The sequence below is a fragment of the Saccopteryx bilineata genome, chromosome 6 (assembly GCF_036850765.1).
Source record: "Saccopteryx bilineata isolate mSacBil1 chromosome 6, mSacBil1_pri_phased_curated, whole genome shotgun sequence".
NCBI lineage: Eukaryota > Metazoa > Chordata > Mammalia > Chiroptera > Emballonuridae > Saccopteryx > Saccopteryx bilineata.
In genome coordinates, this window is record NC_089495.1 from 54,332,800 (window position 1) to 54,356,311 (window position 23,512).

The window sequence follows — 23,512 nt, forward strand, 5'->3', positions numbered from 1 at the left end:
GCGGGTCGCTCTCCCACACCAGCCGAGCGGCGCGAGGCCAGAGCCCGTTTCCAGGAGCAGCGGGAGCTGCACGGCCGCCGGAGCAGCGCCACCCTGCCTCTCCGCTGCCCGCTGGCAAGATGTTGCCAGTGTACCCGGAGGTGAAACCCAACCCGCTGCAGGGCGCGAACCTCTGCTCGCGTGTGTTCTTCTGGTGAGCGCCCCGGCCGGAGCTGCGACACCCCGCTGTCGCCCGGCGTGTCCCTGATTTGCCGGCGTCTTTGGGGGTGGGCGACCGAAGGTCTGGGTGAGGGAGCGCTTCTTTCTGTGCTTGGGCCCGCCCCACGCCGGCCGCGTGGCCCGGCTTGGGCCCGGGAGCTGGACTGGGAGGGGGATCCGGCGACCGGGGCGCAGTGTCGCCTCACTTTGCCGCCCACCGCCCCGCCATCCTCCTGGGCCCAGCAGGAGGCTGGAGAACGGACTGGATCTTCCCCACCCGCCCCCTTAGTCGTTTTTTCCTCTACAGTTCAGGGATTCGCAGTTCTGAACTAAAACCGCACCCTTTCTTTTTAAGTAAGCAGCTTATGAACACCTTCCTTTGATATTAAAGCCTGATTAGTGTCCTGGACCATTGCCATCTCCCAATAGTGTCCCCACCTATTCCGATATTCCCACTGAGCTCCCTGCGTGTCCGTGACCATGTCTCTGTCTCTCACCCTCTCTTCGTGTATGATTCTCACAGAGTGCCCCAGTACTTAGTTGTGGCAAATTTCAGGTGGGTAGAAAACACTTTATTATTTAATTAATGAATGGAGACACTTGACCAGGGTTTGCTTTTGCCTGGAATACGTCTTTGGCTCCTTTTCTGTTGCCAGTACTTCCACTTATACTGTTGAGGACTACAATGGGGACCGGTCTTAATAAGGATCTCTAGCCCTTAGAGAAGCCATCCAGGGTCTTAATGCAGGCTGTCCTGCCCAAGAGTCTTGTGGTCCTAGCTAAAACCACTGGAGGCTCCCTGACCTGGGAGGAAACACGCAGATTAAAAAACGGCCCACAGAGGTGAAGCTCTTAAATTTTCCATCTAGCAGTTGGAACTAGGAACCAGGTGGGCCTGAACCTTTGGACTTTAATCTCACTGGGTTGATTGTTAGATTTTTTGTTTCTTGACCCCAACCTACCTTTCATCTTTCCCACATATTCTATTTCCTTTTTTTTTTTTTTTTTTTTTAATGAGAAAGCCTAAGGGATTCCCAGGAGATCCTTCTACACTTGTTTTGATTGTGGTGTATTCATTATGTGTGGGAACATCTCTTGGCTGTTTGGTGACCCTTCTCTTAAAGAAAGAGAGAAGAAAAGAAATATGACAGTGGTTACTATCATATAAATTAGGAAGAAGTAGGCAAAAGTTAGGTCAGAGCAAGGAACTCTGGAAGCACTTCCTATTTGTGGATTTTGGAAATGTTTGTATTTGGAAACGGGAAGGTGAACTGATCATTAATGACTGGAGTAGGCATCCATTTCTGATTTTACTGCTGGAGGGTTTCAATGTAAGAAATTTCCAAACCTATAAGAATTTCATGAGTTTATTTGAGTCATATTGTTCACAAAGTCTCAACAGATTGGTGATAGATTAGGGAGGCTGGAGAAAGCAAAGCAGGGAAATCTCTGGGATTGGATAAAAAAGTAAAAATGTATATACTGAAATTTCTTTTACATAGGCAGGAATAAGATAGTTAATAGTTAATTAACATGTTATTAGTTAATATATAGTTAATAATAGTTAATAGCTAATAACAATAGTTAATAATAGTTAATAGCTAATAACAATAATGAGGTTTGTTGGCCCTGAGGGGGACAGAAAAAGAAAATTACCCTTACATTTCAAAGGCATGTTATCAGGTACAATACTGTAGGTCAGGGGTCGGGAACCCATGGCTCATGAGCCAGATGTGGCTCTTTTGATGGCTGCATCTGTCTCGTAGACAGATCTTTAATAAAAAAAATAATAACGTTAAAAATATAAAACATTCTCATGTATTACAATCCATTTCCTACCGCTCATGTTCATGGTTGTGGGTGGCTGGAGCCAATCACAGCTGTCCTCTGGGACAACACCTGATTTTTATTGGATAATGCGTAATGTACACGGGTTGTTGTATGGCTCTCATGGAATTACATTTTAAAATATGTGGCGTTCATGGCTCTCTCAGCCAAAAAGTTCCCCGACCCCTGTTGTAGGTGCAAAAGACAAGAGACAGGCTGGATGAAGTTAAGCATTGACCTTTGTTAGAGAAAAATACCTCCCTAGGACAGGACTACCTGCCGTGAACTGCTTTTATTTAGAAAGTTTTAATTTCAGACCATCCTGTGTGGTTACTTTAGGTTCCACAAAGTATGGCACCCGAACTTGCGTCATCCAGGTCACCAGGGGGAGCTTGTTAGAAATGCAAGTTCTTCAACACCCATTCCAGAACAGTTCTGTAAAATTAGAAGCTTCTGGGTTTCAGGTTTAAAACTGGTGCTCTGTTGGAAAGTTGAGGCTGGCTCACTACTTGAAGTCACTCCTCCCATTGTCAATATTAAACCAATATTTTAGTTTAAAAAAACAGTCAGTTGCTTAGCCCAGTTGTCCTGTATTCATTTACCTTCTGCAGTTTGAGGAATTTTGAAAGTCTGAAGACACTTACTGATTTTCCTGTGTGCCCTTTGGCTGCAGGCTGAAGAGCTGAAACAAGCCCAGCCAGGAGGAAGTGTCTCTTGGAGACAAGGCCCACTTTGGAGAGAATGGCCAAGTTTTCAGCTTCTCCAGTTTCATCTGCTTTCTAAAGGTGAACTGGTAGCCACTTATCTTAAAGATGCCAGTAGCTAGCTCACTGACTTTTATGCAGATGACCTTACCAGGGTTTTGGTGTTTTCAGATCACATTTTGGACTTAGGGCCTAAGAGGAGTCGTACATTATTGGCTATTGGTAATTGTTGCAGATTTTTGAAAATAATATGTGTGGTATATCTTTTTCTGTTTCTGTAATATATTTAAAATTATTTTTAAAAAGAAGGAATAAGGATGATTTATTTCTATTAGCCAAGTACACCTGTTGATGTTTTGGTGTTTTCTTTATCTTCTCCCTAAACCTCTTTATGCACACACTTGTGTGCACCCACACACATCTCCCTCCCTTCCTCCCTCCCTCTTTCACAAGAGTCAGAGAGAGGGACTGACAGACTGGAAGGGAGAGAGATGAGAAGGAAGCATCAGCTCATACTTGAGGCACCTTTGTTGCTCATTGGTTGCTTTCTCTTATGTGCCTGGAGGCAGGGGTGGCTCCAGCTGAGCCAATGACCCCTTGCTCAAGCCAGCGACCATGGGGTCATCTTGTATGATCCCACGCTCAAGCCGGTGACCTCACGCAGATGCCTTTGGCCCACCAGAGTGGTGAAATCTTCCCTCCCCTGACACTGGCTCAGAAAAGTGAATGCTGCTTGGAAATTGCCACTGATACACTCTCTGGAGACTTTACTCAGAGAAAGCTGATGACGAGAGGGGGAAGTGTAAATGGCTGCGTGCTGGGATGGTTTAGAGAGGTTGGTTGTATTTGGCCCCCTTGATACTGCTGCTGAATGCATAGAAATGCTTAATTTTAAGCTAGGATTTTTGCACCTTTTTCAGAACACCTCCTAGGACGGTTAATTTCCTTGTTGTTGTTTATTAACAGTTGGAAGTCCAAATGTAGATGGAGGCTGGGGGGCTTTCCAGGGCTCTTTTCTCTGGCCTTACCTGTTCCCCTTAAGGTGTAATTTGAAGAGCTTTGGCAATTTTATAATAGAGCTTCAACCTGGGAAAGATGTAGAACACCCCAAAGGTACATTAAAATTTATTACCAAGTCCCTGCAGTGAAATAACTACCATAACAGATTTTATAAGTTTATCTATTATGGTTGATTTTTTATTCTATTTATTTGTTTTTGGTCTTTTTAAAAAAAATTTCTTTTTATTTATTCATTTTTAGAGAGGAGAGAGAGAAGGAGAGAGAGAGGCAGAGAGAGAGAAGGGGGGAGGAGCTGGAAGCATCAACTTCCATATGTGCCTTGACCAGGCAAGCCCAGGGTTTCAAACCGGCGACCTCAGCATTTCCAGGTCGACGCTTTATCCACTGCGCCACCACAGGTCAGGCTGTCTTTGGTCTTTATTCTTATGTCCTGCATCTGGTGAGCCTGGGAGGTGTTAGCTAGTGTGCATTCAGACATGCCAGTTGCTTTTCTGACCCCTCCAGGGGTCTCCCTTCCCTCCCAGTGGATCTCCTACCTGCTCTGCTGGGTATGCAGTGCAGGCAGGGGCTCCTTGTCTGTGTGAGACTTCATCCTGATTAGTCTCACTTGTCACTTTTCCGTGGGATCCGGGAACCCTGTTCCTTTCACGGTGGAGATGCTTCTGTGGGTTTTCTCTGTGCGAGCTGTAAGCCCCTGTAGCTATTGACAATGCAAAAAACCGTTAACACCTGTAAGAATTTTTATGAGTTTATATGAGCCAAACTGTAGACAATTGCCGGAAAGCAGAGTCACAACAGATTGAGAAAGTGCTCCAAAAAATGGCAGTTTCACCACTTATTTAATACTTTGGAATCAAAGGGAAAGATGTGACATGAAGGTGATTGGTGCCAGATTAGAGGGGTGGGAGAGAGCAAAGTGGGGGGGGGCAGTCTGTGGGTTTGGATAAGAAGTAGAAATGTACATACTGAAACTTCTTTTACAGAGGGAGGCATGATGTAGGTGTGGTAATTAACGTGATGATAATAACAATGAGGGGGTTTGTTGGTTCCTCCTCTGGTAGGATGCCTGCCCTGAGGGGGCAGAAATAAAGATTACCCTCCATTTCAAAGGCCTGCTATCAGGTACTTGAATGTAGATGCAAAAGGTAACAAGACAGACTTCAAAGCAAGCATTAAACTTAGTTAGAATAATTCCCCTAGGACATGACTACCCACCATAAACCGCTGTTAGTTAAAAAGTTTCCATTTCAGACCACCCTGTGTGGTTGCTTTAGGTCCCTGAGTCTGTAAGGCCGCCATGCTGGCTTTGCCTGGGCTCGTCAGGGTCAGCAGGCAGCCCCTTTTCCGTCCACACTCTCTTGTGTTTCTGTACAGCATACAGGTAGCTGCGGGTGGTGGCACTGGGAGAGTCTGAGGTTTGGAACAGGATGGACAGGCTTACCTTCAGCCGTGCCAATTCTGTGTGACCACCTGCAAGGGATCTCTGAGCCTTCAATTTGGAAAACTGAAGGTGAGAGTAGATGCAACTCCCCCAGGCCAGAGTTAAGGCCTTGTATGGCCAGGGGATGTCTGAAGACAGGAAGTGTTATATTCATTTAAGGATTAATCCTAATAAAAGCTCTATATGTATAGGCGTACCCTTTTTTTTTTTCGTTCTTCACAGATGTTTCACTTTTTTGTTTGTTTTGCTTACTTATTTAATTTTCTTTTTTTAAAGAGAGAGACAGGAAGGGAGACAGATGAGAAGCAGCAGCTCATAGTTGCGGCACCTTAGTTCATTGATTGCTTTTTATATGTGCCTTGATGTGGGGGGGGGGGGCTTCAGCTGAACCAGTGACCCCTTGCTCAAGTCAGTGACCTTGGGCTCAAGCCAGCAACCATGGAGTCATGTGTCTGATCCCACACTCAAGCCAGCAACTTTGTAGTTTTGAACCTGGGTCTTCAGCGTCCTAGGTTAACACTTTATCCACTGTGCCACTGCCTTGTCCAGCCTGACTACTTAATAGCACTATTTATAGGACAAGGGCCAAGTCTTGTTCACTGTTGTATTCCTATACCTTCTAGACAGGACAGGCATTGAACACATTTATTGAATGAATGAGTTTACAGTGTCTAGGAGAGCTGCACTGGAGTTAAATGTGTTCACCTTTTCTTTATTTTATTTTATTTTATTTTTTTTTTCATTTTTCTGAAGCTGGAAACGGAGAGACAGTCAGACAGACTTCCGCATGCACCCGACAGGGATCCACCCGGCACGCCCACCAGGGGCGAAGCTCTGCCCACCAGGGAGCGATGCTCTGCCCATCCTGGGCGTCGCCATGTTGCGACCAGAGCCACTCGAGCACCTGAGGCAGAGGCCACAGAGCCATCCCCAGCGCCCGGGCCATCTTTGCTCCAATAGAGCCTTGGCTGCGGGAGGGGAAGAGAGAGACAGAGGAAAGCGCGGCGGAGGGGTGGAGAGGCAAATGGGCGCCTCTCCTGTGTGCCCTGGCCGGGAATCGAATCCGGGTCCTCCGCACGCTAGGCCGACGCTCTACCGCTGAGCCAACCGGCCAGGGCTTACCTTTTCTTTAAATAGCTCAGTACCACCTAATGTTCCTATTATCTAAGGCAGGGGTAGTCAACCTTTTCATACCTACCGCCCACTTTTGTATCTCTGTTAGTAGTAAAATTTTCTAACCGCCCACCAGTTCCACGGTAATAGTGATTTATAAAGTAGGGAAGTAACTTTACTTTATAAAATTTGTAAAGCAGAGTTACAGCAAGTTAAAACATATAATAATAATTACTTACCAAGTACTTTATGTTGGATTTTCGCTAAGTTTGGCAGAATAAACCTTTATAAAACAACTTACTATAGTTAAATCTATCTTTTTATTATTTATACTTTGGTTGCTCCATTACCGCCCACCATGAAAGCTGGAATGCCACTAGGGGGCGGTAGGGACCAGGTTGACTACCACTGATCTAATGTAAACTGCTTTCGAGTATATGGAGGGCACTGTTAATCTGAAAACAGGTATAGTAGTCCTCTGGCTTGCGTTCTTTTCACAGCATTCTCATTGATATCCGAGGCACATATAGGATCTGGCAAAAGGTTTTGACTTTGCAGACTGTGTTGTTGTTCCCTTCAGGAGCCCTGGCTGCCAACATCCCTGACATAGAATGAACTTTTGACTCTGGGCATAGCACAAAGCCTCAAGCTGTTCCCTTAGGAGTGAAGAGCTTGGATGGGGTTAAGGACAATGTGGCGGTACTAATGCTTTAGGGCAGTGGTGGAATTCAGTGGGTTCACACCTGCAAGGGTGGGAGCAACTATAAATTGATACATAATTTTTTTGTTTAGTTCCGTGAACCAGTTGTTAAAATGGCACTTGTAATCAGGGTTCTCTCTAATATGGGTGCGTGGGCAGCCGCTCAATATGGAAATCACAAACTTACCGTATTTTTCACTCCATGAGATGCACCTGACCATCAGACACCTAGCGTTTTAAGGAGGAAAATAAGAAAAAAAAATATTCTGAACCAATTGGCGTGTTAAAATATTTAATAAAATACCGTATTTTTTACTCCATAAGTCGCACAGGCATTTCCCCCTCCACTTTTGGGGGGGAAAAGTGCGTCTTCTGGAGTGAAAAGTATGGTGTATTCCTTACTCTTTTTAACGTTCATCTGCTCAACAGCGTATTTTACTATTTTACATTTAATATCTCACTTAAACCTCAGGCAATCCTATGAGTCAGGTGTCCTGTGAATACTTATTTCTCCAATGAGGAAATCCAGATCCAGAGAGGCTGGGCAGCTTGCCAGGAGCCTCCTCCTATCTGGAAGGTCCCAGGGCCCAGCTGGGACTCCAGCCACATCCCTCGCACCCAGGGAAGCCAGCAGTGCTGTCAGGCTCCGCCTGCTTGGCCCTCGCTCTGATAGCTAAGTGTTTGAGTTACAAAAGTGAATATGCTGACTTTATCCAACAGACATTTAAAAATCATGTTAGTGAACGAATATGCTCTTTACATATGCATGCCTGTGAAAGCATGTTTTCCTATGTTTCATTATGCTGCCTCCTGAATTGCCATGTGGGTTTCTGGCATCACTATACATCCAGTTCATAAGGTGTGAACCTGTTAGTTCTTGACTTCTCATCTGCTGACTTCAAATCCTACTGATTTAACTTTAAACATGCCTTTGGAGTCATTCATTTATTCAGCAAATGTTTCTTGAACGCAAGTGTGTGGGATTACAGGGAAGGAAACACACAAAGATGCTTCCTCTCCTGGGCAGTGTGTCCATTGCCGCCCATACTCCTACCCTAGCTTACACTCTTGGCTTCTCATCCTTCCAGTGGGTCTTACTGCGACCAGTCTTTCTCTTAAAAGTCCATGCCATCCTCCTGCTTGAAAAGTTCTTGCTGCTCTCAAGAGCAATTCTTTAGCGTGGCATTCAGGATCCCACAGTTTGCTTTCTGAGCCTTATCTTCCATCACTTCTCACATAGCTGGACTTTCATGATGAGGTAAGGCAGGTCTTGTAACTGTTCCTTTTTCAGAGCCATCAGAGCCAGGATTGGGATGCTGGCTGGTTCAAGGCTGCTGCCTCTCAGTGAGCTGCTGTGTTACCAGTGTTCTGGGAGCAAATGGGGGAGGTGGCTGATGCCCTGTTGCTCTCCCAGCTCCATTGCCAGAGTCACATTTCTAGCACATGACCTCTAATCCATGTTGGACACAGTGGAGCCGTGCTCTATCTGAAAATAGATTGGTTGGGTATACATCTGAGGTCTGCTACTTACCCTACCATGGGCCAGTTTCCTCATATGTAAAATGGGAATAATCATAGTATCCACCTCATAGGGTTGTCAGAGCGTTAAATGAACCACACACTGGTAAGCCATTTACAGTAGTGTCTGGCAGGTGGTAAGAAGTAAATATGAAAGGAAAACTGTGCCACCTTCCCCTTGTTATTTAGCCATTGTAAGTTCACGTTTCCCAGGTAGGTTAAAAATGTAACTTCCTGGGATCGTAATCTCTTGAGGTTGGGGTGGGGTGGGGTGGGGTGGGGAGGAGCTGGCATCCTGAAATGAAAACTTTTTTTTTAGTAGGAGAGAGAGAGAGAGACTGACAGACAGGAAGGGAGCGAGATAAGCATCAACTCATAGTTGCGACACCTTAGTTGTTCATTGATTGCTTTCTCATATGTGCCTTCACCAGGGGGCTCCAGCTGAGCCAGTGACCCCTTGCTCACACCAGCAACCCTAGGCTTCAAGCCAGCGACCCCACACTCAAGCTGGGGAGCCTGTGCTCAAGCAGGTGACCTTGGGGTTTTGAACCTGGGTCCTCAGTGTCCCAGGCCGAGACTATCTACTGCGCCACTGCCTGGTCAGGCTGAAATTAGTATTTTTTTTTTTTTTTTTTTACAGAGGCAGAGATAGACAGGGACAGACAGACAGGAATGGAGAGAAGCATCAATCATCAGTTTCTCGTTGCGCGTTGCGACTTCTTAGTTGTTCATTGATTGCTTTCTCACATGTGCCTTGACCGTGGGCCTTCAGTAGACCGAGTAACCCCCTGCTGGAGCCAGCGACCTTGGGTCTAAGCTGGTGAGCTCTTTGCTCAAGCCAGATGAGCCCGCGCTCAAGCTGGTGACCTCGGGGTCTCAAACCTGGGTCCTTCTGCATCCCAGTCTGACGCTCTATCCACTGTGCCACCACCTGGTCAGGCCGAAATTAGTATTTTTAAACATGCTCTGTGGGTGATTCAGGTGCTAAGTTTGGGAACCAGTTTTTTTATGTCCATTTCTACTTGAGAACACAATAGGAGACCAGGGGTGTTATTTCAACCCCTCAGTGGTTTTGATTATTCTCTCAGCAGAATTCGTGTGCCTTCTTTGTTGCCAGGTTTCAATCCATAAAAATAACAATCTTCTGGAAGAGCTCATAGGGGAGACAGCTGGTAGGGGAGACAGCCATTGTCTCAAATGCTGTAAATAATGCTAGCTGCTGGAGAAAACAAGCCCCAAATCTTAGTGGCTTAGTTTAAAACAACAACCTCACACATTTACTCTTGTTTTACGGTCCATCTTGGTCTGCTGGGGTGGGGTACCGCAGCACATATATACTTAGTGGCTGGACTTCTTATATCTTATGGCTTGGTTCTTGGGTCCTGTTGACTGAGTTCTCTTCATTCAGCTGGAAAGGGGTTGTATATACTGTATTCCAGGCTTGGAAGTGACGCATCAGTTACTCTCGTATCCTGTTGGCCAGCTCTTGGTCACCTCTGGCCAGAGATGGGGCTAGAGAATGTTGTTCATATGTCCAGCAGTCTGCTGCAAGCATTAATCACAGCACATTGGGGGATGTGCTGTAGTGAGGTGTGAATGGAGGGTTGCAAGGAGCAGCTGAATGGAGAAGGTGGAGAGTTGTCCTGGGGGGATGGACACGTACAGGACACAGAACTGGAGAAAAGGGCTCGTGTCCTGAGAACAGTGCGAAGTGTTGTGGGTGTCCCTGGCTCGTTATGCCCCTCCCTGCCAGTTTGATACAGTCCTTTAAGGTCACACTCCTCCCCTACTTCATATAAACCCATATGCTGGCCTTCAGACTTATCTCTTCTCCCCAGACCTGTACTCGAACACTTGTAGCCCTTCTGTGGTTTCTGGATGAGCTCCTTATTCTGGTTCCTGGTCCCCTGGCCAGCTCTGTGCTGGCCTGCTTGTGAGGCTAGTCCCTGTCTGCTCCTTTCCTCCAGGCTAGCTCCTCTCTGCCTTCCGTCTAGTGCCATGGAATTGTAGGGTTGGAAGGGAGGGATCTTCTAGTTCATACTCAATGCAGGAATCCCTTCCAGATATTGTACATGGGTAATTGTGCTATTCTTATACCTTTGTATTGGAATGCCAGGAGTGTTTTGTATTGAGCTACACTTCTCTTTCTGGGTATTTTCTACCCATCTATATCTCCTTTTTTATTTTTTTGTCAACACACAGCAAGTTTACTCCCTCACTTCATATGGATGGCCTTCTGCTTCAAAGACAGCCATCATGGATCCATTAAATCTTGTCTTTCAGAATTGTCTCCAATTTCATGCTACCCTTAAATGGCAGAGTTTCCAGACCTTCTTCTGTTTGGTTGAACTGAATGCTCTTTCATTTATCATGTTTTTATTTTAATGTAGCATCTATAACTGAATATAGAATTTCAGGTTGGATTTGGCCAGAGTAGTATGTTAACTAGTAATTTGACAATTTCACAAATAGTTTTGAGTGCTTGCTCCATTCCAGGTAACGTTTTAGACCAGAAGTTGGCAAACTATGACCCACCAGCCAAATCCAACTTACTGTCTGATTTTGTAAATGAAGTTTTATTGAAACACAGCTTTGCTCATTCATTTATATATTGTCTATGAGCTATGACAGCAGAGGTGAGTAATTGCAATGGAGACTAGATATGCAAAGCCTAATATATTTATACTCTAACTCATCACAGAAAATGTTTGCCCACCCCTATTCTAGACATTTGGGATATAGCAGTGAGCAAAATAGATAACAGCCCCTCCCTTCATAGGACTTAAATTCTAGTGAGATAGCAACACTAAACAAGATAAGTAAAATGTATGATAGTATTTATATGTTAGTGCCGAAGAGAAAAATACGGCAGGGAAGGGGGTAAGGAGTATGTGTATGGGAAAGGGAGATGGCAGTTTTAGGCAGGGTGGCCAGGTAGAGCTTCACAGACAAGGTAAGCAAGAGGGGTAGAGGGAGTGGCCAGTTCAGGGGAAGAGATCTCGAGGACTCTGGAGGATCTTGGCCACTGGAGGACTTGGGCTTTATGTGGAATGAAGTGGGACCACTGGAAAGTTTTGAGAAGAGATGTGACATGGTCTGCTAAGGATTTAGTACAATCATTCCGGTCACTATATTGAGGATAGATGGGCAGAGAAATGCAGAGAGGCTGGCAGGAGATTGACAGCAGTTCAGGAAAGAGATGATAGTGGCTTTGACCAGGAAGGTAAGGGCAGTGATGAGTAGTTGGCTTCAGGGAAGAGCTTATTTGAAGGTGGAGCTGAGGGTCTTCGATGCTAGACAGACCATGGGACATGAGAAGGAGGAAGAGTCAGACTTGCCTACTTGGATTTGGACTGAGCACCTGGAAGGATGGAGTCACCATTAGATGAGATGCTGAAGCCTGCAGGAGGAGTGAGTTGGAGAAAAGCAGCAGGAGTTTGGTTTTGACCACGTTAAGTTTGAGGTGCCTGCTACATATTCAAGTGGAGAGATTGAGGAGGCAATTAGTCATAATCAGAGGCACAGGGGAGAAGTCTGGGCTGGATATAAAATTTGGGCATTGGCAGCAATGCATATAGTTGAGATATATTGGACATATAGTCAGTTGACCTCACAGTTCGTGGGTTGTATTACCAAACTACTCTTCTGTCCCTTAAGTTCATTTGTTGAGGTCAAAGTTTAGCATCTCATTGTTTCCTGTTGAAAGTTACTTGAAAGCAACTGTAGTCGGACCACTAGAAAGGACAGGTCCTGGAGCTGTCTTCCAGGTTGTGGCCAATCTGCTAATGAACACTGTAGGCAGTAGATTAATTTGGCTACAGGTGTTGGGATAGGTCATGCCATCTGTCTTACGGAAGTCTAGAGGTGTTATATCCACTGGGCAGTCATTCTGAAGCTCTACAAAGAAAAGGATTTAATTAGTTTGGCATGATTTCCTCCTAATGAACACAAGTTGGCTCTTGGTGCTGTCTTTCCTAAGTATACTTGCAAATTGCTTCCTTGAAACGATTGATGTGTGTGATTTCTATGACGCTTGCTAGCTCTATTTTATCCAGCTTCTAATTAGTTAGTACACGGTGGTTTCTCAGCCCTCACGATGATTGAATTACGTGGGCAGCCATAAAATTTGAGCACCAAGTCCCTCTGTAGGCCAGTTTGAATCGTGGCTCAGGATGGAACCCAGGCATCGGTGTTTTAAAAAGGTTTCCTATGAGATAGACAATGAAGACAAAGAACCACTGAATAAAGTTCAGACACATTTCTATGCATATTTGTATTTTTCTAGCCATGAGTTCCGATCTGCCCTCACCAACACCCCTTTTCTGGTTCCTCTCAAAGCCTAAGCACAGTGGTGCTTATTCATCCCTGACTGGGAAGGAAGAGGGGCTTGCTGTGTGCAGAAATTTATGTAAATGCCACATTCAGATTAAAAAAAAATTTTTTTAAGCAAGAAAGAGAGAGAGACAGACAGGCAGGCAGGGACATACAGACAGGAAGGGAGAGAGCTGAGAAGCATCAGTTCTTCATTGCGGCACCTTAGCTGTTCATTAATTGCTTTCTCATATGTGCCATGACCGGGGGGCACCAGCTAAGCCAGTGACCCCTTGCTCAGCCAGCGACCTTGGGCTTTAAGACAGTGATCTTTGGCCTGAACCAGTGACCATGGGGTCATGTCTATGATCCCATACTCAAACTAGCAACCCCGCGGTCAAGCCAGTGATCTTGTGGTTTTGAACCTGGGTTCTCTGCATCCCAGGCTGACACTCTACTCACTGTGCCACCGCCTGGTCAGGCACCTTAGTTGTTCATTGATTGCTTTTTCATACATGCCTTGACAAGGGCAGGGGGGCAGGCTTCAGCCAAGCCAGTGACCCCTTGCTTAAGCCACCGACCTTGGGCTTCAGGCTAGTGACCTTTGGGCTCAAGCCAGCCACCATGGGCTCATGTCCATGATCCCATGCTCAAGCCAGTAGCCCTGAGCTCAAGCTGGATGAGCCTATGCTGAAGCCTGTGACCTTGGGATTTCGAATCTGGGTCCACAGCATTCCAGGTTGATGCTCTATCCACTGTACCACGGCCTGCCTGGTCAGGAATAGTGTGCAGAAATCTTAAAGGATACTTGGTCCTTGGATCCTATGGTAACCTCTTGTGGAAGCTGGCTTTGTCCTCATTTTACCTGGGTAGGACATAATGGAACTGTGCACTGAATTAGGTCTGACAAATTACAGAACATGGACTTCAACCTCCATGCACTGTTTTGTCCTTATGCTGGTCAGACAAGGATGCCTGGATTCATTGAGGTTATGAGGGTAATTGAATGGAAATCTCACACTTGTCAAGTAAAAGCTGGTGAATATAAAATTGCTCACCTACATCTAATAAACTGCTTTTATTTGAAGACTTTTATTAGTGTGTTTTATTGGTCAGGATCTGACAGATTATGTCATAACCCAATTGGCTACTTCTTTTGATGTCTCCTGTTGTGATCCTTTAGCGGTGAGGCCGTTTGCACCCTTCTCCTTTTCCCTCCCTTCCCCCGCCCCTTTCTCTCTCGGTGGTATGAAAGGTGTCTGTCCTGTCTTAAAGGATGGCCCGGGAGCTGGGGATGGCTCCTTGGCCTCTGCCCCAGGCGCTAGAGTGGCTCTGGTCGCGGCAGAGCGACGCCCCGGAGGAGCAGAGCATCGCCCCCTGGTGGGCAGAGCGTCGCCCCATGGTGGGCGTGCCGGGTGGATCCCGGTCGGGCGCATGCGGGAGTCTGTCTGACTGTCTCTCCCCATTTCCAGCTTCAGAAAAAATTAAAAAAAAAAAACTAGTAAAAGAAAGATTTATCAATGGCCTAATACTTTATCCTGGGCCTGGAGGAGTCTCAGTGTCACAGAATCTGAAATGTGACATTTGTACGAATTCTGAGTGTTCATTGAGCAACATAATTTGTTCACCTGTAAAACGGATGACGCACTCTTAATAGATGTTACCTGAGATAGTGCCTGTAAATGACCGATATGTATTTGGCCCTCAGTAAATGAGTACAGTGGGGATCACTGAACAGTTCACTTTATTATTACTATTATTTTTGGTTTTAAATAATCAAGTGTTATGTAAATCTTTATTCATGTGGCTTTACAAAGAAAAACTAAATTGTTGCCCTGGCTGGATGGCTCCCTTGGTTAGAGCTTCTGAAGTGCAGAGGTTGCCGGTTCAATTCCTCGTCAGGGCACATACAGGAACAGAGATGTTTCTGTCTTTCTCTCTAAGATCAGTCAATAAGAAAAACGAAAGTAGCCTGACCAGGCGATAGTGCAGTGGATAGAGCATTCGACTGGGACGCGGAGGACTCAGGTTCTTTGAAACCGCAAGATCACCGGCTTGAGTGTGGGATCATAGACATGACCCCATGGCTTGAGCCCAAAGGTCACTGGCTTGAGCAAGGGGTCACTTGCTCTGCTGTAGCATCCCCCCCTTCCTTCCGTCAAGACACCTATGAGAAAGCAGTCAGTGAACAACTAAGGAGCCACAACAAAGAATTGATGCTTCTCATCTCTCTCTCTCCCTTCCTGTCTGTCTGTTCCTATCTGTCTCTCTCTCTCTTTCTCTTTCTCTGTCACACACACACACACAAACAATTAAAAAAAAAAAAGAAACTAAAGTCCTGGTTGGTTGGCTCAGTGGTAGAGCGCCGGCCTGGCATGTGGAAGCCCCAGGTTTGATTCCTGGTCAGAGCACACAACCATTTGCTTCTCCACCCCTCCCCATCCCCTTTCCTTCCCTTCCCTTCCCTTCCCTTCCCTTCCCTTCAGTCATGGCTCAATTGTTTCAAGCAAAGTTGACCCCGGGTGCTGACGATGGCTTCATGGCCTCACCTCAGGCACTAAAATAGCTCAGTTGCTGAGAAACAGAGCAGTGGCCCCAGATGGGCAGAGCATTGTCCCCTAGAGGCCTTGCCTGATGGATCCCAGTCAGAGAGCATGTGGGAATCTGTCACTCTGCCTCCCCACCTCTGACTTAATAAAAACACAAAAACTAAATTGTTAGCTTTTTTTGAGGGCAGAAACCAGTGCCTTTTACATCTTTATTTCTCAGTGCCTAGCTGAGCATCTCACACTTAATAGGCATGTTCAATGATTGCAAGTTATTACTTTAGTCTCTGTAGGTTCCTCTCAAAGCACGAGGACAACTGGCACACTTGGGCTTATCCACCCCTATGAGGACTCAGCAATGACCTGGTAGGAAGGGGGTTGCTTTGTGCAGGAGTCCTGGAGATCACCATTCTTGGACTCTTAGTAACCCCTTTTCTACTTAGGAATTGCCGACACCTCTACCTTAGGCAGGAGCAAGCTGGGTATTATGGAGAGAGCCTGGGTATTATGGTGAGAACTGGGTATTATGGTGCGAATGTCAGACTGAAACCAGAAGATCCAGGTCCTAGTTCATGATCTTGTGCTTACTAGCTGTGACCTCAGGAAAGTTACTGAATCACTCTGGGCTTTGGTATTTATTCTTTTCTGCGAGTTGAGAAAATTCACAGTGGGTTCCAAAAGTTATATTTTAAGTGTAATAAACTAATCAAGTAATATACATTTATTTTCCTCCCCCCTTATAATCAAGCAGAGCAAGTTAGCAAGGGAGGTAATGTAGAAATAGTACATTGTGTAATATCTATGTCTGATGAATGGAGAAGTAACCTGTTGGAAACTGTCATGCAGAAATTAAGATCTATTTAAAAAAAGACAGCAACAAAGAAAAGTGTGATTTATACTGAGAACTGGGTCCTTATTGGTAGAAGCACTTTGAAGATTGTAAGGTGGTAAGGTTACGGTATTATATCTGTCAGAAGTCATCCAGAAAGCAGTTTCACAGCAGAGCAATGTAGCCGAGCTGCTCATGTCAGCTTCTGCTGGCCATGTCTCATGTCCCATGCACGGCCTGACCTTGATCTTATATTTCCAGACAGTAGAACGATGGGAATAAATGTCTGTTTTTTTTTTTTTGTTTGTTTGTTTTTTTGTATTTTTCTGAAGCTGGAAACTGGGAGAGGCAGTCAGACAGATTCCCGCATGCACCCGACTGGGATCCACCCGGCACGCCCACCAGGGGGCGATGCTCTGCCCACCAGGGGGCGATGCTCTGCCCACCAGGGGGCGATGCTCTGCCCCTCCGGGGCATCGCTCTGTTGCAACCAGAGCCACTCTAGCGCCTGGGGCAGAGGCCAAGGAGCCATCCCCAGCGCCTGGGCCATCTTTGCTCCAATGGAGCCTCGCTGTGGGAGGGGAAGAGAGAGACAGAGAGGAAGGAGAGGGGGAGGGGTGGAGAAGCAGATGGGTGCTTCTCCTGTGTGCCCTGGCCGGGAATCGAACCCGGGACTTCTGCACGCCAGGCTGACGCTCTACCACTGAGCCAACCGGCCAGGGCTAATGTCTGTTGTTTAATCACCCCCATCTGTCGCACTGTATTATGGTAGCCTAAGCAGCTAAAACACAACATGCCCTAGAGAAGTCTTTGTTGGAGTTGGTGCCACTGTCTGTCATTGATCAAAAGTGCTTTGTATTGTAGTTTGACCTCTATTAGGTTGAACTTGCCAAGGATTCTAATACACAGCCTTACCCTTTAGTCCAGTGGTCCCCAACCCCCAGGCCGCAGACCGGTACCGGTCTGTAGAGAAAGAATAAATAACTTATATTATTTCCATTGAAGTCTGAATGATGTTTTATTTTTTAAAAATGACCAAATTCCCTCTGTTACATTTGTCTAAGACTCACTCTTGATGCTTGTCTCATAAGTTTGACAATTATATTTAAAAATACCACAGTTTTTATGCCGGTCGCATAATTTTATTTTGTGCATTTATCTGTCCCACTTTAAAGGCTGGTCCATGAAAATATTTTCTGACATTAAACTGGTCCGTGGCCCAAAAAAGGTTGGGGACCACTGCTTTAGTTGACCTGCTCCTTAAAGACTTGCCTCCTCATATTTTTTGAATTGAATTTAGGTAAATTCCCTAAAGCTCTTCAGACATGCAGCCAATCTCCATAAACCCTTCAGAGTGCTTTACTTAGGAGCAGAGCTCTCTGTCTTTGGACAGGCAATCTGGCTGTTTCTACATAGTATAATTATCACTATTGAAAATAGATCACTCGCTTGTCAAGGCTGCAGTGCAGTGGATAGAGCATTGGCCTGGGATGTTGAGTACCCAGATTCTAAACCCTGAGATCACTGGCTTGAGTGCAGGCTCATCTGGCTTGAACTTGGTGTCACCAACTTGGGCATGGGGTTGCTGGCTTGAGCGTGAATCACAGACATGACCCCATGGTCACTGGCTTGAAGCCCAAGGTTGCTTGGTTGAGCAAGGGGTTACTGTCTTGGCTGGAGCCCCCCGGTCAAGGCACGTATGAGAAAGCAATCAATGAACTTCTAAAGTGCCGCAACTAGGAGTTGATGCTTCCCATCTCTCTTCCTTTCTGTCTGTCCCTGTCTGTCTCTCTCTCCCTCTTGCTGAAAAAGAAAATAGATCATTCCTTGTTGCCACTTGCTCCCCAGAGCCACAGGGTGCGTCTTTGGCCTAAGGCTGTCCAATGTAAGTTGTCTTGTTCTTTCAGGCTATGAGGTGAGTCAGACTCATGCTCTGAACTTTTTCTTTTATAGTCAGTATGCAAATTTACCAAATTATTTTGCTTTTGGGAAAACCTCAGGGAAGTCCTCAGTATATCCTGTATTAATAGATAAAAAAAAAGAAAAAGGATGGTTTTATTGTTCTCCCAGGCAAACTCAAAATCTTTTCTCTTCCCCTTTTCAATTATAATGTCCAAATTTTTTCTTAAGACAGTTTTTGAAAAAATAAGTGAGAGGAGGGGATACAGAGAGACAGATTCTAGTATATATCACGACTGTGATCCACCCACCAAGCTCCTTATAGGGCAGTGCTCTACCCATCTTGGGCCATTGCTTGGCAAACAAGCTATTTTTAGCATCAGATGCAGAGGCTCTACGGAGCCATCCTCAGTACCTGGGCCAACTTGCTCGAACGAATTGAACCAATTGAGCCATGACTATGGGAGGGGAAGAGAGAGAGAGAGAGAGAGAGAGAGACAGAGAATGGGGAGGGGAAGGGTTGGAGAAGCAGATGTTTGCTTCTCCTGTGAACCTTGGCTGGTAATTAAACCTGGGACCTCTACACGCCAGGAGATGCTCTACCACTGAGCCCATCGGCCAGGGCTAGACAAAAATTTTAAAGAGAAAATTAATCCCTTTGTGTAAGGATCCCTCACCTTCTCCCCTCTCCCCCCTCCTTCCCCCCCCCCTCTCCCCCCTCTCCCCCTTCCTTCATTTCTTCTTTCCCTCGTTTTCCCCCTCTCCCTCTACTCCCCGCTCCCTCTCTGGAGCAGATTGTGTTCACCTCTGCTAGGAGCCACTCGGAAAGTAGATTGAAGTCTTTGGAAGGGAAATTCCACAAGGCTGCCTCATGTGCACAGTTCCTTGGGAGGATTCTTTTCCTGTAACAGAGGCACATTTTCTAAGGAACCCTTCTAGGAAGGATGAGGTGCAACCGGAAAGAATCCTACGGAGTAGGCCACTTATAAACATAGAAAAGGGAATTTAATTGCTTTTGATTTCTGGGAGTCATTCCTATAGAGGGCAGAACAAAGTGAGTAAACAGCCGCTACTGCTGAACGTCTCAGGCGTTGGGAAAGGCAGTGTGGGGGGCAGCTGAGGGTCGTGCTGGTTAAACGGAACTCCAGGCTAGCCATTCTGCTTCCCTGTCACGTCAGGCTAATTCTCTTGGAAAGTTTTACTTTAAGGAGTTAGTGTCAGGCAGAGGTCCAGGCAGGTTGAAGTAAACCAGCCCAGGGTCACACAAAGTTCTGGTTCAAGCTGTTACACGATTTCCTCTCTCACATATTTAGATTGAATTCCTGGCAAGAATTTTAAGGAAGGAAGAGGTGAACATGAACGGAGGCAGCACCTTGTATGTGGAAGGACTGACCGTACCAGCACGAGCAGAATGTTGGCCTGAGTGAGGCTAGTGTGTCCTTCCAGGGTGGTAGCCACCTCAGCTGGGCCTGGCGGCTCCCGGGGAGCTGGGGAGCTTGGCCGGAGGTCCCGTCCACCCTTCCTGCTGGCTCTGGGCTCGCTCCCCCAGGCCTCTCTGCCTCACGCTCCTGCTGTCTCCTGTATACTCTTGAACTCTCTTCTCTCTCTACTCCCCCTTCAGGATGTTAGCCCCATTTACTGGTTTCCACAAAAATCCATGCACAGAAACATTCGGGGATTTTGAAGCTTTTGGTCGATTATCAGGGGCAGGCCCTTGCATCCCCCACCATCTCTCTCTGAAGTCAGAGGCAGTGAACCGCTCCTCTCAGGCACAGCCGGCCTGACCACTCCCGGTCTGGGACATTCTGGGACATGCTGAGCCGTTCATGCTGAGCCGTTCATGAACAGTTTTCGACCGTATTGTGCCGATTCCTAGAAGCAAAGTAGAATGCTGCTGGATGTATGATTAATATTTATAAACGGTTTGCCAAGTGGAGCCACTTCCATTGCCTCCAGCTGAGAGAACTGAGGTGCAAAGGTTACATTTCAAGCCCAGAGCAAAACAACTTAGTAAATGGAGGGGGGGTGGTGGTTAGGGCTGTCTGATTCCTGGGTTCAGATGTCGAAAGCCCCACACAAAGGTTCTTTGGAAGGGGAGGAGGGAGTTACATTCAGATGCGTTTGCTGGGTTCAGATGTCGAAAGCCCCACACAAAGGTTCTTCGGAAGGGGAGGAGGGAGTTACATTCAGATGTGTTTGCTGGGTTCAGATGTGGAATGCCCCACACAAAGGTTCTTTGGAAGGGGAGGAGGGAGAGTTACATTCAGATGTGTTTGCTGGGGGAGCTGCTGTGATCCAGGAAAGCCTTCGGGGAACAGGTGGTGCTTGTACAGCTGCCTGTGTTTCAGTTTGTGCAGAAGCTCAACCCCATTCAGAAGTGGACCTCCGAAAGCATATCTCACTGCAGATGATTTCTTTTTCTGGGCTTAACACTCTGGTGTGGCCGTTCAGGCCCAGTCTTTATTTCTGAAGTGTCCCCCAGAACCAGTCCTGACAGATTCTAGCATTTTGTTAGATCGTAGAGAAGGGTTTGTGTTCGCTATATTCGGGGCACCTAACAGGCCCTGCTTCTGTGTGTTGTCCTTATCTTTTTATTTGGGGAGGAAATGATTTAGTGTAGCAGCCTTCCTGCCACCAAAAGGGAGAAAGTAAGCATACCTTGATTTGCTATGAAATCAGATTAATAGTAAAACTTTTGATTGCCCAAGGTCATAGAGCCCTTGTCAGATTTTCACCTGTTCCAGTTGATTCTAACTCTTGGTTTGTGGAGGGCATCCTGGTTTACGCCCCTCATCACATTGTCATTATTAACGGCACCTCATTTTACTCTGAAGACTGTCTTAGGTTAGATGATAAATAACATGCTCACTCCAAGTGAGCTGAAGTTCATCTTTCATAAAACATGTCCCTACCCCAGCGTGGAGCATGCACAGGGTGATATCAGTATTTGCTAAACTATTTTTTTTTTTTTAGATTTTATTTCTTCATTTTTAGAGAGAGAGGGGAGAAGGGGGGAGGTAAGGAGCAGGAAGCATCAGCTCCCATATGTGCCTTGACCAGGCAAGCCTGGGGTTTTGAACCAGTGACTTCAGCGTTCCAGGTCAACACTTTATCTACTGTGCCACCACAGGTCCGGCCAATAGTTGTTAAACTTTTATCAAGAGTAATGATTAGTGAGCAGCTATTACTATCCCCACTTGAGCAGGTATCCTCAGAAAATAACCCCTGACCTGTGCTTTGTATGGCAGAATGATGGCTGGAAAGGTGCAGGGAAAGGGTGTGGTTTGGGGGTGATGCCTGACAGGCAGGCGGTGGGAGTCTGCAGTTGCTGGTCCACTGGCTGTGGGAGCTGGGGGAGTGCTGACAGCTACTGGGAACATCTCTCACTTGCGGTCCAGTTTGTGTGGCTGGAGGGACCACACCTGAAGGGTTCTCCTCAAGATGAGCGTGCATCTAGCCAGTGAAGGCAGTTGTAAATAAACAGTTAGCTTCATAGGTGTGAGACCTGGAGGATGAGCTGAATAGAAAGTCAAGATGAGGGGGCCCTGGCGAACGTTCGCGGAGCCAGGGAAGTCCTGTGTGCGGAGGCTGGAAGGCCCCTGGGGTGACCTGGAACTCCAGCGTGTCGGCTGGCTTGGATGAGAAACTGCTCCCAGGGTTTATGGGGTAGGCTGGGAGAAAGAATGGGCCGGGGGCTCCAAGGGGCCTGGGCGGCTCCCGTACCCTGAGGGCTGCTGAGACAGGCAGGGGCTTAGGAAGCCGGTGCCTCAGGCGAATTCACACTCTAGGGCAGTGTTTTCCAACCGCTGGCCCATGGGCCAGTCTACCAGAAATTTCATGCTGGTTTGAGAGTTAACCACCATGATGCTGTATGAAGATTGAAGACCCAGTGATCTTAGTTGAATTTGCTTATGTTCAGTGTGATTTCTGCCTTTGTGGTCCCTGAAATAATTCTCCCTGGTACCCATGTGTAAAAAGGTTGAAAACTGGCCCCGGCCGGTTGGCTCAGTGGTAGAGCATCGGCCTGGCGTGCAGGAGTCCCAGGTTCGATTCCCGGCCAGGGCACACAGGAGGAGCACCCATCTACTTCTCCACCCCTCCCCCTCCTTCAGATTCTCTGTCTCTCTCTTCCCCTCCCTCAGCCAAGGCTCCATTGGAGCAAAGTTGGCCTGGGCACTGGGGATGGCTCTGTGGCCTCTGCCTCAGGCGCTAGAATGGCTCTGATTGCGCCTCACTGGGTGGTGGCACAGTGGATAGAGTGTCGGACTGGGATGCGGAGGACCCAGGTTCGAGACCTTGAGGTCGCCAGCTTGAGCACGGGCTCATCTGGTTTGAGCAAAGCTCACCAGCTCGGTCGGACCCAAGGTCACTGGTTCAAGCAAGGGGTTACTCGGCTGCTGAAGGCCCCACGGTCAAGGCACATATGAGAAAGCAATCAATGAACTAAGGTGTCGAAACAAAAAACTAATGATTGATGCTTCTCATCTCTCTTTGTTCCTGTCTGTCCCTATTTATCCCTCTCTCTGACTCTCTCTCTGTCACTGTAAAAAAAAAAAAAAGAATGGCTCTGATTGCAATAGAGCAACGCCCCAGATGGGCGGAGCATCTCCCCCTGGTGGGCGTGCTGGGTGGATCCCGGTCGGGCGCATGTGGGAGTCTGACTGCCTCCCCATTTCCAACTTCAGAAAAATACAAAAAAAAAGGTTGAAAGCCACTGCTCTAGGGTGACTCTGTGGGCTGCTGAATAGCTGTGTGATCTTGGTCCAGTTCTAATCTGAGCTATGTTTTTCTTTTTTTTATTCATTGAGAGGATGGGAAGCAGAGAGACAGACTCTTGCATGCGCCCTGACCAGGATTCACCCTGGCAGGCCCACCAGGGGTGATGCTCTGCCCATCTGGGGCCTTGTTCCATTGCTTAGCAACCTAGCTCTTCTTAATGCCTGAGGCAGATGCCCTGACTGGGAATTGAACCCAGAACATCTGTATGGCAGGCTGACGCTCTGCCACTGAACCAACCAGCCAGGGCCTTGAGCTAGTGTTTTTATTCATCAGTTGGAAATGTCCTTGTTGACCCTGTGAGGTGGATGGAAGATGTTAGCCATGTTTGCTGTTTTCCTTCAGGACCTGAAGCTCAGCCACCTCTCCCAGGTTCCCCAGCTCTCTCCCTTTTGTGGGAAATTCTTTTATGATCTCTAATGATGTAGAGGGAATACTTCTGTATCAGGATTTTTTTCTTTTTTTTATTAAGTGGGAGGTGGGAGGCAGAGAGACTCCCGCATGTGCCTTGACCAGCATCCACCCTGCAAGCCCTTTATGTGGCAATGCTCTACCTATCTGGGGTGTTGCTCTGTTGCTCAGCAGCCGAGCTATTTTAGCACCTGAGGCGAGGCCATGGAGCCATCCTGA

At 46.9% G+C, this 23,512-nt stretch overlaps 1 protein-coding gene across 1 annotated transcript in view; it reads left to right on the plus strand.

Annotated features, from left to right (window-relative positions):
• ABCC4 (ATP binding cassette subfamily C member 4 (PEL blood group)) overlaps positions 1-23,512 on the plus strand; it is a 289,300-nt gene continuing 265,788 nt past the window's right edge. The window contains exon 1 of the mRNA XM_066234422.1: positions 1-193. Coding sequence (XP_066090519.1) covers positions 120-193 — 74 coding nt within the window. The 5' untranslated portion in view covers positions 1-119. The remainder of the gene's footprint in view (positions 194-23,512) is intronic.